Here is a 17,537-nt window from a genome sequence, read left to right on the forward strand (position 1 = left end):
GGCCCCAAGGGAAGGATGTGGCCCGCTCATATTTTGACTTTGCAAATACTTCTATTGCTTCACAAACATTGCCAAAAACAAACCATTCTGTCGGCTGAACAGAGCACCCACACTGGCACAGCGTCTGCCTGCCCTGAAGCACTCTTACTCATAGAGGCTTCCATCAAGGTTTTTATTCCTTCTTAACTCCTGTGGTTCTGACACCACGTTGCCCGCCACATCGAGTAGGGCCTATGCCACCAACTGCACTCAATGTGTCTCACTTGATTGATTATACTTATTGGACATTGATCAATTACCTAGAGTTTACTTTTAGTGTAGCCTTCGAGCAGACTGTAGGGTGACCCACTCCGGGTACTGGTACTCCAGTCACCATCCGGACCTCCAATCTCTTGGTGAGGTTCTTTGTCACGCTATGAACTCATACATACGTGCTTACAGACTACGCACAGCAATTTCAAAATGATCTGTGCAATCCTTGTCCTGATGATGACCTGACATAACACAGGTCGAAATGCTGTCGACAGAATTCAGCAGACTTACGGCCTCTGGCACTAAACATGCTTCTGTGAAGTTATTTTCTTCAGTATTCATGGTATGTACCATTTCAAGTAACACCCTCTCCCTGTTTGCTTTCACCTTGTCATATGCCTCACATGAGCCGTTCACCTCTTCATAAGCACTATATGTGTACTTTAGTGTTGATTAAACTTACTTATGAGTGACTATACCATTGATGTCTGAATTAATCTCTATAGCTACTACTGAATACAGACCCCGATAAGATGATCTACCCTTGGTGTTTCATTTGTTTTTTCGCATCTCCTATAAATTAATTAACTTTTTACAAAATTGCCATTATAGTATTACCCGTTGAGACATTGTTGTATGTTATTACAGTTACCCAGGTCTCAACTGGGTTTTTGGGATCTCTCCTTTTGTGCTTAGCATTACATAGCGCAGAATGGAAAATACGAGGGGAGCGAAAGTGACTTTTTTTTTATAACAAAAAAAAAGTAAAGCTGCTATGGATTTGACACATTTAATAAAAGATGTACATACCCATGTCTTTTCCAACCTCTCTCTGTGTAACAATCAACTGGAACCTCATTTTACAGGCCAATTATGTTACCTAATTTGCATGTAAGTACCACTAATTGTATTTTCTCCAAAACCATTGTTCTAGTAAATATTGTTTTGGCTTGAATTTCAATATGAAAAACTCATACAACATATCCCAAATTAAATATGTACCACAACATTAACTCTGTATTACAAAACTGCCTAACTAAGGGACAGAATTTGATTCTGAAAGGATACAATAGAAATTAAATTTCTAAGGGTAATGCTCTGATCACTAATGAACAGCTTGAAAACATGGATATCTTTGTTGTGACGACCTAGATCCGCAATGCTAGAAAGCACAATATTCATGGCCCAATCTGCCAAAACAAAACACAAAACTGAAAATGATTACCTGAAAGGAATGCTCTGCAAGATGGACGCCTCGAATGAGGTTCAATGCGCCGCACATGATGTTAAGAATTAAAGACAGGATCCCCAAGGCAGTCACCGGTTTCATTCTGTGGTTTGGGGCTTCAGACAAAAAGAGCTTAATGAATAAGGACATGCTATTTTTTGCCCAAAACAACAAAAATATCAATAAAGTATGGATCTGTGGGGTCATGGTATTCGACAAAATCAGTGAAATAAACATTAAGAGCAAGCAGCATGCAACGTTCAGTGTTTAATATGTATCTTAACTGCAAAAGGATCATGTTCTTCCACACCATTACATTTTCCACCAAAACAGTGTCTGGGTGAATATTCCAAAATGGAAGATCTATAAGAACTTTATGTTTGAAGTAGAATTCAGTGTATTGCCTTCTGTAATTCTTGGCTTTACTCCGCACAAGATTTGTGGTGTTATTTGTTAATGGAATCTTATAACTCCTCCATCAACCACATACCAAAATGCTACTACTTGTGACTTCTTTTTTTTACACTGTATTTGCAATAGGAGAGAAGTTCCTGGCCTGGAGTCCAGGGAAGCTTGTAAAGAAAATACCCAAACTAGGAACCTTGATTCGTGCTGTCAAGTGCTGCTACATGAGAAGCCAGATTCAGGCCAGGCCTGGGCACGGGAACAGTGGGGGTATCCGTAATTGATGACCTTGGTATAATGGTGGATAATGCTGATCTTGGTTCGACTGGTTTGCCTGATCTTTCGGCTGCATTTGACACCGCTGATGTAACATTCTTGTCAAAATATTTCTTGAATGTGAGATCTTGAACATGGTCGTACCTAGATGAGGTGTTTTTTTGTCCAATTACACTCAAAACATGTAATTAGGCGTGTTTATATCTGAAAAAAACTCGCCCAAAGATCTCATCCACAGGGGTTTGCTATTGCCCCTCTGTTACTTAATTTATAGGTACATCCCCTGGCTTGTCAGCTAACTAAGTGCAAAAGCGATATTTCTATGTACACGGACAATACACATAGTGCGTGCTGCATGCCTGAAAATGCAGTTTCTTTTGTCTTTTGAACATTCTTCAACATTTGCTGCCTGCACCAGTACTGTACGGACTATATGCCCCATCATGCTCAGCAATGCCTCACTTCCCTGTGGGCAACACTGGCTGCCAGCTGTGTGTGAGTGAGTTTGTGTGCAGCGTTTTTGAAGGATCGCTGGTGTTTTTTTTCTTCTTTCGGCCCTTGTTGTTCCAGCTAGGGGTGGCTCTTCCACAATGGCGGGGGAGCGCCGCCCCACTGGTTCAGAGACAGCAGGTGAAAAATAAAATGATATTCTATCATTGCTTTATTTTCCACCTGCTGGCTGAGCCAGCAGGTGGGGAGGGGAGGGGCAGGGCGGACCATGGGAGGGTGGAGTGGAGTGCACTTCTTAGTGCACATGTCTGTTTCACCAGTCGCTTAGGCCAGCCAAACAGACATGCTCAGTTAGGTTTCTCTAACCCAGCTTTATTGAACAGCCAGGTTGAAGAAATAGCACAGACGCCCTGTCCTGAGCAGAGCGTCAAACCAGCCCGCTCAGGCCAGTCCCTGTGCTGGTCTCATAGCATGAGAGCATCACGGGGATTGCACAGGGAGTCTCTGCTGCTGTCCCACCCCCACGCTCCCTTCACCCGAACCCACCACCTCTTCATTGTATCGGCCACCACTGCACTACTAGGTATCACAAAGTGGCACCACTGCCCTGGGACAGCTAACAGAGGGCAGCAGTTCTGCATCTCACGCACGCCAACCAGAGCAGCTCAGAGGGTGGAAAGGAATGCAGTCACCTTCCCATCCTGCCCTACCCTCCAACTGCAGGGAAAGCACAGCTTGGGCATGGTTCCCAAACCGACCTTCAAGTGGACTTTGACATGCTGCACAGGAAGCTGAGCCCCAAAGAACATACATGCACCCCGCGAACAGCGTAAGTTAACACATGATTCCAACATTAAACCATCTAAGTCTCCTTTATATTGTCACAGAGAGTAAATATATGTCATGAAGCAGAGGATGGCTGGGATTGTCACAAAGAACCAACCGACTGTCAGTGCATATATAAAAAGTTGGACTCAATCAACCAAAATTCGACTTTGTCGAACTCAAAGACTGATGAAAGCTTTAATCCACAAAAAAATCCTTATTTACATAATAATTATGACAATGGTAATAATAATGCATGTTAATATTTTTATTTATATAACATTTCTTCAGTAGGCTTTGTTCTGCTAAGGGCTGTAAAATCATGTCTTTTAGTACTAGAATTAAATGGTACTCCTTGTATCGACCTCTGAAAGACAGCCTACTGATTTTGCTCTGCAAGTATTCAAAATACTTAAATAAACAGAATCCACTTGGCTGTCATACAGGTTTAAGTTGAAAGAAAGGCCATTTAAGTTTCAATGTGCACCTGGGTTCGTATTGGTAGAGACACCGCCTGCTGCCATTTTCACAGCGGTGTTCGTAAGCTGCAGGGACGCTTGAGATTTGAGCCTTAAGAGCACTGTTTAGGCGCCCATGCCGAAGCCCTACACTGTGGAACAAAAATCTTTATATCCAATTAATAGGCGGAAGCATTTGTGGGCCTGCTGCGATATTTAGGAGAGATGCAAGAATTCTTCCAAATCTTGCGTAATTTGTAAACATAGACCGAATTCCAAAGTTTGCATTGAAGATACGTGATGGTTATAGTTCAGAAATGTTATTGAGAATTTTAATCAATACCAAAGCAAAGCCAACATGTGTTTCGCGACCTCTACAATTAATATTTGCTTCTTCAGGGTTGACACCAAGGTTACACAACAAGTGTCACAAGATTTATAGGATCCAATCAGTTCGTTAATTCAATCCAAACTCCCTATGGGGAAAAAAAATCACTGTCTTCAGAGGTGCAGAAGGAGAGTTGCAATTGCATCTGGCCCACTCGGGTACTGCTGTCGGACCAGAATGTGCAGTTACCATGCCATCCACCAGATTGAGTACTCATCCCTAATCATGGAACTGGAAAACTCTTCTGCTCCGCCCTGTGAAGAAATGTGGAAACAGAAATGAAGACCCTGAAACACAGATTGGGCCCCGTAGAGAAACGTGTCCAAGACAAAGAGAAGTAGCGGGCCTTCGTTGTCTCCCTACATGCTTGTCGGCATAACAGGCAGTAAGTCTGTCTTTATTTCAGCTCTTTCTACATCATCCTTTCAGTTTTCCTTCGTTTTGTTCCCCTTTTTTTGTGTCTTGCTATAGACAGCTTCAGCTGTCTCACAAGGTACTAATGTCAATAAAAACTAAGATTCTAGGTTAAGCGAAACCTTCGAACGCCACTATCATCTAGGTTTGGCCAGATAACTCAGGGCTGCCTCTCCTATACGTGGGCCTCGGGCTCACTGTGCCACTGGATTCAAGCTAGCCTGGCTGATGAAGGGTGATATCCTGAAACAAGTCCCAGGAAGCTTGTTTCTGGTCCATGTGAGGACCTGGCTTGGCAGTTCAGGCTGGACTGTTCCCATGAGGAGCAGGGTCAAGACTGATTTGCATATGGCGTGGTCTAAACTGGGGTGGTATGGGGAACAAAAGAACAATGGATTTATCCCAGATCTCTTGACTGGGGGTGAATGTTTGATTTGTTCTGCATTCCGTCCATCCTTTGTGTGTCTTTTGCTTGCTCGCCATAGGTGCGCGGGGTATGCCCAGACATGGGTCCCAGGCTCACTGTGCCACTGGGTTCAAAATAGCCTGGCTGATGAGGAGTGACACCCTGAAACCAGTCCCAGGATGCTCATCTCTGGTCCAGGGAGCACCTGGCTTGGCAGTTAGGACTGGACTGTTCCCATGAGGAGCAGGGTCAAGACTGAATTGCATATGGCGTGGTCTAAACTGGGATGACATGGTGAGCAAAAGAACGATGGATTTAACCAAGATCTCGTGCATGGGGGTGAATGTTTGATTTGTTCCGCATTCCGTTCATCATTTGTGTGTCTTTTGCTTTCTCTCCCATTGACAGCAATGGTAACAGCCGAAGAATGAAAATAGATTCCAACTGCATTCTCTGAAATGTGTGCTGCCTGTATTTATATAATCATAGAAGGTTATAATCTTAAATAATCTTAAATACACAACTGGACTACTGCAATTTCATTTATTTTGGCCTTGCTGACTGCTTAATAAGAAAATTGCAACAGATCCAGAATTTTGCAGCACGATTAGCCACAGGTACACAATGGAATTATCATATAGGTCCGAGTTTTGCCAAGTTCATTGGTTACTAGTGAGGGAGAGATGTTTGTTTAAAACTTTCTGTTTACTACACAAGGTGGAAGGTGGCATACCAGTAATGCCATACTCCTATTAAACAACATCTCAAGCCATACTGCCCTCCTTGTTCTTTAAGATAAGCTTCTAAACTAAATGTTCTAATTCCCAAATTTTGAAGGAAGACAGTAGGAGGCAGGGCTTTTTTTGGTAGCTGCCGCACAAAAATGGCCTGCAAAACGAGTCAGACTATTTGAGATTCAGAAGAAAGTTAAAGACCTGTCTTTTCCCTCAGACAAACTAGTAGAAAGTGGAGTATTGGGGTTAAGCTTATGAGCGGTTTGTTAGCGCCAAGATGCTCCAGTAGTGGTGATAGATGCACCTTATAAAAACACATGAGCATAAACAAACCACTATTATACAACAATACACAACAAACTATCCAAATGCTATCATGTACATTTCACTTCATCTTTTGGCTCTTGCAAGGCATTTCACAGATTGTTACCTTTTTTATTGGTTGTAGAATGAAACAGTAAAGAGGAAATGTAGATCCTGTTTAGGTCAAGGCCTACCAGACGGCACAGCATTTTGGTTTGCTAAATACATCTTTGTGACATTCTGAAAGCTTCCCTGGAAATGCATTCTGCCCATTGCTTACCACTGGCTTTGTGGTTTGTAACTCACATTTCTTTGCTTTTCTATTTGCTGGCTCCATTTATTTTAGGCTGTCCAGCTTGAGTTTGTACCTTCCCTTGCCTTGTTACTGTACCCTTCAAAGAACTCATTTTATGTGACTTCAAAGCGACAGGGTTTATACCAAAGCAAAAGGAATGCAGATTACTCTCCCCATGGAGCCTGCTTGCGCCCCTCCTATGCTCCAGCTTACGAGGCTGTAACATAACCCTTAAAACAGGCTTGCAGGGAGGAGATGCAAATATTCATGTTGAGGTTCTTCTATCAAAGCACTGTTTGCTGTTGCCTAATGTGACCCTCTAGAAAGTCTAATGATCTTTCTGTTCACAGTCAGCAAGTCTGAGCACCAAACTACAAACAGGAGCCCAGAAACTCACCACATTTACACTACAGCCTTAAACATCCTGCATACGTCAAAGCATAGTTTTTATACTATTTGGTGTATACGTGCGTTGTCAACAAGGAAATAGGTGAACCTGCTCCACTGAAACAACAATGGCCTACCAGAGGGCATACTTTGGCACTGCTGGGTTCTGGTGCGACACTCTACGCCACGTCACTCTGTGCCTCTCTACTCTACTCCGCTCCGCTCTATTCTATGCCAGTGCAAAACTCTACTCTGCAACATTGCACTCTATGACACAGCACTTTACGCCATTACTCTATGTCACTGCACTCTATCCTGTACCACTCCACTGTATGCCACTTCACTCTACTCCACTTGGCACCACTTCATTTTATGCCACTGCACTCTACACCACTAATTTATTTTACTGCACTATATCCTGCACCACTTCCTTGTACCCTGCACAACTCCACTCTACGCCACTTCACTCTACTCTGAAACAATCTACTGCACTCTATGGCATTGCACTCTATGCTGCACCACTATACTCTGCACCACTCCACCACGCACCACTGCTCCCTACACCACTCTACTCCAAACCACTACACTCTATGCCAACTACACTGCACTCTACGCCACTATACTCTATTATGCAACACTGACAGAGCACTCTATGCCACTCTAGTCTGCTAAACCGCACTCTCTGCCACTGAACTTAACGGCACTCTACACCTTTGCACACTATGCCACTGCAAGCTACGCCAATCTACACAACTGCACTCCATGTCACTGCACTCTAAGCCCCTCTGTTCTACTCTGTGCCACTCTTCTGCACCACTCTATCCTGCTGAGAAAGCAAAGCGTCGACATCGAAATCTCGATGCATTTGTGCCGATTGAGTGTCTGAATGGGTCTGTAAGTGGGTGTGAATGTCTGGGGCTGTGAGTGCATGTCTCTGAGTGGTCAAGAGTGGATGTGTGAGTGGGTGCATGAGTCTCTAGTGGGTATGTGAATGGGAACATGAGTGTTTGAGTGGGACTGTGAGTGGGTGGATGAGTGTCTGAGTGGGCCTGTGAGAGCGTGCAAGCGTCTCTAAGTGGGTCTGTGAAAAGGTGTGTGAGTGGATCTCTGAGTGGATGTGTTAGTCTCTGAGTGGGTCTGTGAGTATGTGCGTGTGAGTCTCAGTGGGTCTGTGGGTGGGTGAATGAGTGCTTGGACAGATCTGTGAGTGTCTGAGTATGTCTGTGAGTGGGTGTGTGAGTCTCTGAGTGGGTCAGTGAGTGGGTCTGTGAGTGAGTGTATAAGTGCGCCTGTCAGTGGGTGCCCAGTAAAACAAGTAGGGGGCAACACAGGAGCAGGTCTTCCTGCCAGCTACCCCTGTGATAGTCCTCTGGTCCAGCTTGACTGAAGTCCACTACCTTCTGCCGCCTTCTCTTTTGTACGTCCTCTGCTCGTTTTCTGCTCATTTTCCTGCCCTCTATATTGCCGCTTTCTGCTCATTCTGCCCATTATTTTGCTTCTTTCTGCTAACTCATGGCCTTTATTTTGACGCTTTCTGCTAATTTCTGACATTTAATCTGCCTCTTTCTGAACATTGCCCTCTAGTCTGCCTCTTTCTGCTCGTTTCTCACCTCTATTGTGCCTCTTTCTGCTCATTCCTGACCTTTATTTTGCCTTGTTCTGCTCATTTCTCACCTTTATTTTGGCTCTTTCTGCTACCTTTTGACCGCTATTCTGTCTCCTGCTGCTTGTTTCTGACCTCTATTTTGCCTCTTTCTGTACATTTCCGACCTTTATTCTGAATCTTCCTGCTCGTTTCTGACCTTTATTCTGCCTCTTTCTGCTCATTTCTCATCTTTATTTTGCCTCTTTCTGCTGGTTTCTGACCTCTATTTTGCCTCTTTCTGCTCATTTCTGTCCTTTATTCTGAATCTTTTTGCTCATTTCGGACCTTTATTTTGCCTCTTTATGCTTTGTTTCGGAGCTCTATTTCGCCTCTTTCTGCTAATTTCTGACCTTTATTCTACCTCTTTATGTTTGTTTCTCATTCTTTATTTTGCCTCTTGCTGCTCGTTTGTAACCTCTATTTTGCCTCTTGCTGTTCGCTGCTGACCTTTAACCTGTTTCTCTCTACTCGTTTCTCACCATTTTTCTGCCTCCTGGTGCTCATTTCTGATCTTTATTTTTCACCTCTGTTCGTTTCTGATCTCTGGTCTGCCTCTTACTGCTTATTTCTAACCTTTATTCTGCTGCTTGCTGCTCGTTTCTGACCTCTATTTTGCCTCTTCTGCTCATTTCTGACCTTTATTCAGAATTTTCTGCTGGTTTCCTACTTTTATTTTGCCTCTTTATGCTTTGTTTCTGACCTCTATTTTGCCTCCTTCTGCTCATTTCTAACCAATATTCTGCCTCATTCTGCTTGTTTCTGGCCTTTATTCTGGTTCATACCTGCAGGCAGGGAAATAAATAAAACCTCCGCTCCCAGTGGGTGGAAGCACTTTGACAGCTCCCACCCACTCCACTGGAAGCAAAGTGTTTTCTTTTGCTTGGCGGAAGCTGTCAGCTGGGCGACCCGGAACATAGCAAGAGCCCCTCTTTAATGTTAATTTTAGCATCGGGGATGTGGTTATCCGCGGAACTCGAAGGATCCTAATGGCCCTGCGTGTTGAATTTAACAAAAGCAGGGGGAGGTGGTGGTCCCCTGGGCTCAGGGTGCTCGATGCGGCCCCCCCTATTCATTTTGTTTAAAGCCACAGGGAGGTGGTGTCCCGGGGGGTCCTCGCAGCCCCCCACATTAAATTAAACATAAGCCCTGGAGAGGTGGTGGTCCTTAGGGCATAATAATGCCCATGGTGGGGGGCCACGCTCCCCTCCTTTCATTAAAAAACTCTACATGCCCACGGGCCTTGGCCCAACGCGGGAGACCTTGCTTGTTTCTTGCCGTGAATTTCAAGCCTTTTTTTTTTTTTTTTTTTTAAAGGTTTTTTTCTCCTGCCGGTCTCCCTCTGGGGCCCTAAGACCAAGGCTTGGGGGTCAGGTTATTCCTATCCTGCCCCCTTTTCTTTTACGCTTTTTGTGGGACTATGCTGACGCTGAGTACCAAGATGGCTACCAACACTGCCTAGTTGAAGTATTGGCAGCCAATCGGAGCTCTGCAGATCTCTGCACAAGCCTGTTATTATTAGTGAATTTGTCGCAATCGCAGATGTACACATGTGGATTTCCTTACATTTCTCAACAGCTACTGAATGGATTTACCTCAAATAAGCATAATCTGCTCAGCAAAAGCTAGCTTTCTGCCAAATTTGGTGTAATTCCATCTAGCGGTTTAGGCTGTAGTTGTGTTCAAAGCTCCTATGGAATTAACATGGAAAACAAAATATTTAGCCCCCTGTTTCTCTGCCTCCGCTTGACGTATCGCCCCCGAAATTTTCCATGCGCAACACAAAATTACCGGCGCACTTTATCTGGAAACTTTAGAGAAGAGTTGTCAAACAGTGTCAATGATATAGGCAAGTCACCTGCTACCTACTGGCAACCACCAGTAGGTAATTAATATATATTCTATGCAAGATCAAATGCTGGCTGAGAGACTTTAGGACCGATGTAAAAAATGAAAAACTGAATAATTATCACATGGTCTGAAGCAGTAAACACACACACGGATATGGCGACCAGGAATAATGTTATTTGGACCAAGAACTTTGGCAGTCCTTTGTTGCTGGCCATGTTTCTGCATTCCTCCAACGAAACTACTCCTTAGTTAATTTAAACGTGTTATTTTTTATGCAGTTTTTGATGAGCACTGAAGAAGGCATTTGCTCAGATTAAATCAAATAAAAGTCCAGTGAGTGATCCGCGCCTGCTTCGTTACACATATATATATGTGGGTGTAAAATACCAAATCTTTAGACTATATTTATAAATACAAAGATACAAAAAAATCAAAATAAAGGCTCTAAACACCTAACACAGACTGTGGCTGCAGGCAGCAGTGGCATGAGCTTGAAGGGCTGGTATTCCAAACATATTCCTCCATCATAAACTTTAGAAGTTCTATCAGCGTTGTCAATTTCTCATTTCGTATTCAAATGTTTTTATTTGTATTCATCTACCTTTCCTACTTACTTATTCTAAATACAGCCACATATTTACAAATAATGTGAAAATGTTTCTGTAAATAATGCACTTTTATTCTAATCCTACCTATAATCCTGCCTTCCCCTTGCCATCCAAGCGAGAATCCAGCTGCCCTAGACAGGGGGAAGCACTCTGCTGAGCAGGACGGGAAACTAGGGCATCTCGGAGCACCGGAACGGAGCACGAATAGAGAGAGCGTCACCAATAATATCAGCGGGTGATGGAAATTGCTGTTGGCCACTGTGTTAGGCGACGTGACCAGAGGTGACCGGTCTCAGAGCGGCCTTCTGAGACAACTGGGGTGGACTCCTCTTTGGGATCGCAGTCCCATCCGGAGGGGCTGCACTGCCGGAGGCGAGGTCTAAGCGACCGTGAGGCGCAGCCGAGACGGACGTGAGCTTGAGCCCGTAGTGCGGGCTGGGTGGCGAAGAGGAGCGCCACACACACCGCAAAGTTGGCGGATGGAAATTGCTGCCAGCTGGGGCAGAATCCTCTACAGGATCGTGGTAGAGTAAGCCTACCCGGGAAAGTGAGCCTGAATCGGAGCGCATCGTAGCACGGTCAGACACATCAGCGAAAACCCCTGAGTAGAACAGGGAGACAGATAACCAGGGCCCCTGCGATATGTTAATGCGACCTAGCGGGGGCCCCCTACACGACTCCAGAAGCCTCCACGTCAGGTAAACATCAGGGGTGATAGAGACAACTAAACTACCACCACCCCCTGCAACAGCTGAGGACAGCCTAAACTAGGCCGCTTGGGCCGCGAGAGAGCAATGACCTCGAGGGACAGAATCTTGTGCACAATAGAGAGCTACTATGCCAGCCCGGAGCCACAGGACATTGTACCCCACATGTGAAACCTTAAAATCTGAATCTCTCATTTTCTAATTTAGCTGTGCTTCATTAATGCCCACCTTTGACCTGTTTTCAGCCTGACTCTATCCTTGACACCACACTTGCATAAATATTAGGTCACGAATCTAAGTTGAGATATTGTAGGCTGCGTAAACATGCAAAGTCAGCATAAAAGAACAGCTGATGTCTACACTGTGGGTTTTGTGAGTATTTTAAACAATGTTAAAGCCTTAGACAAAGTTTGTTCAGATAAGCCTATCTTGTTATGCAGCTTCAAGACGCGACAGTTACACAAGGCACCAAGGTTGTTGATTTTTACCGATGGTCTCATTTGTGTGTCCTTCCCAAAGCTCTATTTACCTCTGGGCGTTCCTAGTCTGTGATTTTCCCTATAAAAACCCATGTAACCATTGTTCAGTGTGTTCTATCCTTGGATATCTTGATGGTACTTGTTGGATGGAAACCCATTCATGAATGATTAAATAAACTATTCATGGTTTGACTTAGCTCTCCTGTCGATTCCTCCTTACTTGATAAGAACCCGTGGCGAAGTGGTGATCCCTGCACCTGCAGGTTATTAATTAATCTGCTCCACAGATTGGCGCACAACGTAGGGCTCCATCAAGCGCTTGCAGTCGGACCAGGGCAGGCGATCAGGTCGGTAAGACGAACTTCGCTGAGGAAGCGCCCCACCTGATGAGATTAGTGTTGCTCGTGGTCCAAGGTGATTTTTCAGCTCTCCAACTGTGATCTTCCTGGCGGCTGCTAGCCTTGACTGGAGCCTTCGGTTGGTGATTATCTTTGGATCAGGGAGGATCGACAGGTGGGAGGCGAAGACTACACGAGGTAAATCTGTATTAAACCGGTTCATTTGGTTTGGATCCGTTTGATCTTTGCTTGACTTGGTATTTGTCTTGATTTGGTATTTGATTCGTAATCTGTTTGGAATTTGGTAATCCGTTCGGACTCCGTTTTGAATTTTGAAACCTAGGTTCTGTTTGGTGTTTAAAGATCTAAGATTTGTTTTGAGACTTGCTATTTGTTTTGACTAACATTTTTTCTTACAGGTAATGTGAGAATATTTTTTATTTCTCTCTGTTTATAAGTTTTTTTTTCCTTATATAACATGCCTGTGTTTAGTACCCTTTGGAAGTTTTGTTGTTGCTGCTGCGATAAGCAGAGCATTTTGGAAGCAAGTCAGCCGGCGCCACCAGAAGGTATGCCAAATTTTGAGATGTACATCAAATATGGTATTTGTCCCATCATGTATAATACATTGTGGAACAAATACACAAAAGGGGATCCCCAGCTGAAATGGCCATTAGAGGGAACTATGGACCCTCACAAACTCGAGTATTTAGAGAATCAATTGTTTTTGAAGAAAGTTAGGCCGGCTATGTTTGACAGTTTGCGTATGTGGAGAAAAGAAGTGAGGGAGCGGCAGCTCAAAGCAGAGAAGGTACAAAGGAAACAGGAAAGGAAGACAGAGTATCAGAAATATAAGGAATTGAAGGATAAGGAAGTTCAGGAGAAAAAGGAATGTTTAGATAGGGAGCATAGATTATTAATATCTAAAGAATATATAGTTAGACCAACAGTAGTAGTAGAGGTCCAACAAGAAGATCTTGATGGATTGTTGAAAGAACGACCCCCGCCCCCATATGTACCCTTAACACCTCTTCCCCCTGGACCTCTAAATATTGCTCCCCTTGTACCCCCAGCTCCCCCTCCTTTGCCCGCGGTTGTCCAGTTCCCTATTTTCCAACCAGTATCGGTACATTCTTTACCCCCTCCAACCCAGGCCACTGCACCCCCACCCGAAGCCTCTGCGCCTCCACCTCAGACCACTGCATTTGAAATGACTAATGATTCTGTGGTTCCTGCATCTGTCCTGACCCCTCGAGTTCTTCGCTCTACTGTACCTCAGTTTCGTCAGGATGCAAAAAGGTTGATGGCATTAAATTGGTTAAGTGATCTAGAAATGGAAGTAGAAGAAATGATAGATCAGATTCAGGATTTCTCTGAGGGTGAGCTCCTTTGTCTTATAAGTAAGCTTTCTCATCAACTTATGGTTCAATGGGAGATGACTACAGGACGAAATAGCCCAGATGATGTTAGCGCAATTAATAGACAGTGTCAGATAAGGACCTTCCCTGTAAAAGGAATTAACACTGCCATAGCAAAGATAATTGGATACCGTAATGAGCTCTCTTCCTCTCCCCGAATAAGACCTATGAGGGAAGCTGCGCCACAGCTCATTCCTGGAAGAGGGAATGCAGACGATGATGACCCAAATAGTGCTAATGCTAGATCCCATTTTTTGTACAATTGGATATATACGCCCTGGAAAAGGACGGATGTACTCACTTTAAAAGTCTCTTTACCTGATATACGGAAAAATCCTAGGGGATTTTATGAAGCTGTACAGGCAGCCATTGATTCTTGTATCATGACCTTAGCAGATATTGATATGTTTTTTGGTATGATCCTACCACCTGATATGTGGCGACTTACAGGATCATGCTGTTGATTTGGGAGGAGATTGGACTGCCATCTTAGCAGCTGATAGCGATAGGAAACCTGGTCAGAAACCTAGTCAGCTCATACTGGATCTGCCTGGTAACATACTTACTTACATAAAAACGATAGTGCCAGCCAGAAAAATAGATTAGGCACTCCTTACTGCTTGTAAACAAATACAGGGAGAGGCCGTCCCTGATTTCTTTACTCGCTTTGAGGAAGTGTTCCATGATTTTAGTGGACAAGATACAGCTATACCTACAGGTGCACATTTATTTGTAGATAGATTTGTGGGAAATTTGCTTCCTGAGATATCAGTTCGCTTAAAGAACTCTGAAACCACATGGGCTTCAGTGACTCCAAAAGCTATATTAGATATGGCTCAGTATTATCAGAATCAGGTTACTACTGAGCAAGAACGAAAAGAAGGAAAATTAAAAGAATTGAAAACTAAGGGGATGATGGTTCAAGCCTATGGACCCCAAGGTCGAGGCCGTGGCCAAAATTATGGTCCGAATTATAGACAAATGCCTCCGTAGGGCCACCGCGTAGACAAACTCCACTGGGACTGGATCAATGTGCTTATTGCAAAGAGAAGGGACATTGGCGTTCTGAATGCCCTGTTTTAGCTGCTGGTGAGAGAGGAAGGGGACAAGTGACTAGTAATCGAGGTATTTCAGCTCCCCGACAACAGTCACAGCAGGTTCAAGCTCCAGAGAGGAATAGGTCAGGAAATTAGTTTGATCAGCGAAATAATCAATATTCTACGGAGGATTGGGAATCAGAGGAAACTGTGGGAACACATTTTGCGTAGGACAAGGAGGACAAGTTGAGATGCCTGCAGATCAGTCAGGGTCCTACATAACAGCCACCATACTTGGGCAGGATCAGACATTTTTAGTGGATACAGGGGCAACACGTAGTGCTATATCTCAGAAACTGGTCCATGGGACACCCTTGTCTGGCCAAGTGATCACATCGATAGGGTTTGATGGAACACCAACTCCTAGCCCTGTGTCCCAAAAACTACCTTTGCAGGTTGAGAATTTTATCACTACAGCCCCCTTTTTAATTCCCCCACATGCCCCAGATAATCTGATGGGACTTGATCTTTTGAAATATTTCCATGCTACTATACATTGTTCCCCATCTGGAGTACGTGTTATTTATGGGGAAAAGGCATTACCTAAACAATATAATTTTTCTTTATGTCCGGACCTTGATTCTGTACCTTCATGTGTTTGGGCTACTACTGATACAGATGTGGGAAGAATAGATATTTCCCCAGTACATATACAGGTTCGGGAGGATGCTTCCTTACCAAGGGTCCCGCAATATAAAATATCAAAAGAAGGTGAAGATGCATTGAAGTCTATCATTGATGATATGATACGTACAGTAGTTGTTGAGGAAGTTTCCTCTAATGTATGCAATAGCCCCATTCTCCCCATTCTAAAACGGGGCGATGGAACAGGGGATAAGATTTACAGATTTGTGATTGACTTGAGAGAAGTCAATAAAATAGTTATCCCTCAATATCCTGTTGTCTCAGATATTACAACTTTGTTGTAATTAATTCCATCTACAGCTACTGTATTCTCTGTCATTGACCTTAAGAATGCCTTCTTCTCTATTCCTATACATCAAGAGAGCCGATATCTTTTTGGATTTTCATTAAGGGGCCACTCATTCAGATTTTGTAGGGCTCCACAAGGCTATACAGAAAGCCCTAGCATTTACAGTCAAGCACTTAAACGACAGTTGGATGAACTTATTTTGCCACCAGGAGTAACACTGGTGCAATATGTGGATGACATTTTGCTAGCCGCAGACATAGTTGAGCATTGAAATGAAGCCACGCTCTCTCTATTGCATCATCTTGCTGTCACGGGACATAAGGTCTCTAAGAATAAGTCACAATATTGTCAATCTGAGGTCACTTATTTAGGTCACCTCTTGTCTAAGGAAGGTCGCACGCTGACTAAAGACCGGATTCAAACTATCCTAAAAATTCCTATTCCAAGTATCCAAAAAGAAGTCAGGGCACTAATTGGTATTACTTCCTACTGTAGACAGTGGATTCCAAATTTCTCCCTTATTATCAAACCTCTTTTGTCCCTTGTTACCAAAGACACTCCCTCTCCTCTACCATGGACATCTGAATGTCAGGAAGCATATCAGCAGCTCCGTGCATCCCTTTGTTCTGCTCCAGTGTTAGGCACTCCAGATTATGCAAAACCTTTCATACTATAAGTACACAAGAGAGAAGGATGTGCATTGTCAGTTTTGGCACAACCATATGGTAATAAGCATTGTCCCTGTGCTTATTTTTCAGCTGTATTAGACCCAGTGGCCAGAGGACTCCCAGGTTGTCTCAGAGAGGTTGTTGCCACTGCGATTTCTATACGCCAATCTGAGGGGATAGTGTTGAGCAACAAGCTTATGGTTATGGTACCCCATTCGGTAGATGCACTCCTGAATCATACTAAAACCCAGCATTTGACTAGCGCTAGACTTACAGGCTACGAACTTACACTTTTGGCACCTCACATCACACTTAAGAGATGTTTAACATTGAACCCAGCTACATTGCTACCTTTGCCAGCTGAACAGGCGCATGATTTGCATGATTGCATTTTCCTAACAGAAGAACAGACTATGGGAAGAATAGATCTAAAGGATACACCTTTGTTAGAACCTGAGGGGGAACTATGGGTGGATGGCTCCTGTTTAAGATTACCTGATGGCACCACCTCTGCATCCTATGCCATTACCACTTTACAGACTGTGGTAGAGACAGCCCGTATTCCACAAAAATGTGCCCAAACAGCTGAACTCATTGCGCTTTTGAGGGCTTGTGAACTTAGTGAAGGATTGAGAGTGAATATTTATACAGACAGTCAGTATGCATTTGGTGTGGCACACAATTTTGGCAAGCTCTGAAAGGAACGGGGATTCCTAATCTCCCATGGCTCTAAAATACAACATGGTGAATTGGTAAACAGTGTTCTTACTGCTTTGACATTGACAAAGAGTATAGCCATTATCAAATGTAGTGCCCACAAGAAAGTTACATACAGAGTGGGACAAGGAAATGCTTTCGTTGACGAAGTTGCACGAGAAACCGCAAGTGCACTCGCAAGTAAGATGTATGTACTACGATCCCAAGCTGATAAATAGGAAAACATGTATACAGAGATTAAGGATATACAGCAGTCA

General features: G+C 43.8%; 1 protein-coding gene across 1 annotated transcript in view; it reads right to left on the reverse strand.

The window, feature by feature from the left end:
• The window catches only part of SEC22C (SEC22 homolog C, vesicle trafficking protein), a 186,484-nt gene that overhangs the window by 84,028 nt on the left and 84,919 nt on the right, over positions 1-17,537 (reverse strand). The window contains exon 6 of the mRNA XM_085628780.1: positions 1,478-1,596. Coding sequence (XP_085484906.1) covers positions 1,478-1,596 — 119 coding nt within the window. The remainder of the gene's footprint in view (positions 1-1,477; positions 1,597-17,537) is intronic.

Source organism: Triturus cristatus, chromosome 10 (assembly GCF_964204655.1).
Source record: "Triturus cristatus chromosome 10, aTriCri1.1, whole genome shotgun sequence".
Taxonomy (NCBI): domain Eukaryota; kingdom Metazoa; phylum Chordata; class Amphibia; order Caudata; family Salamandridae; genus Triturus; species Triturus cristatus.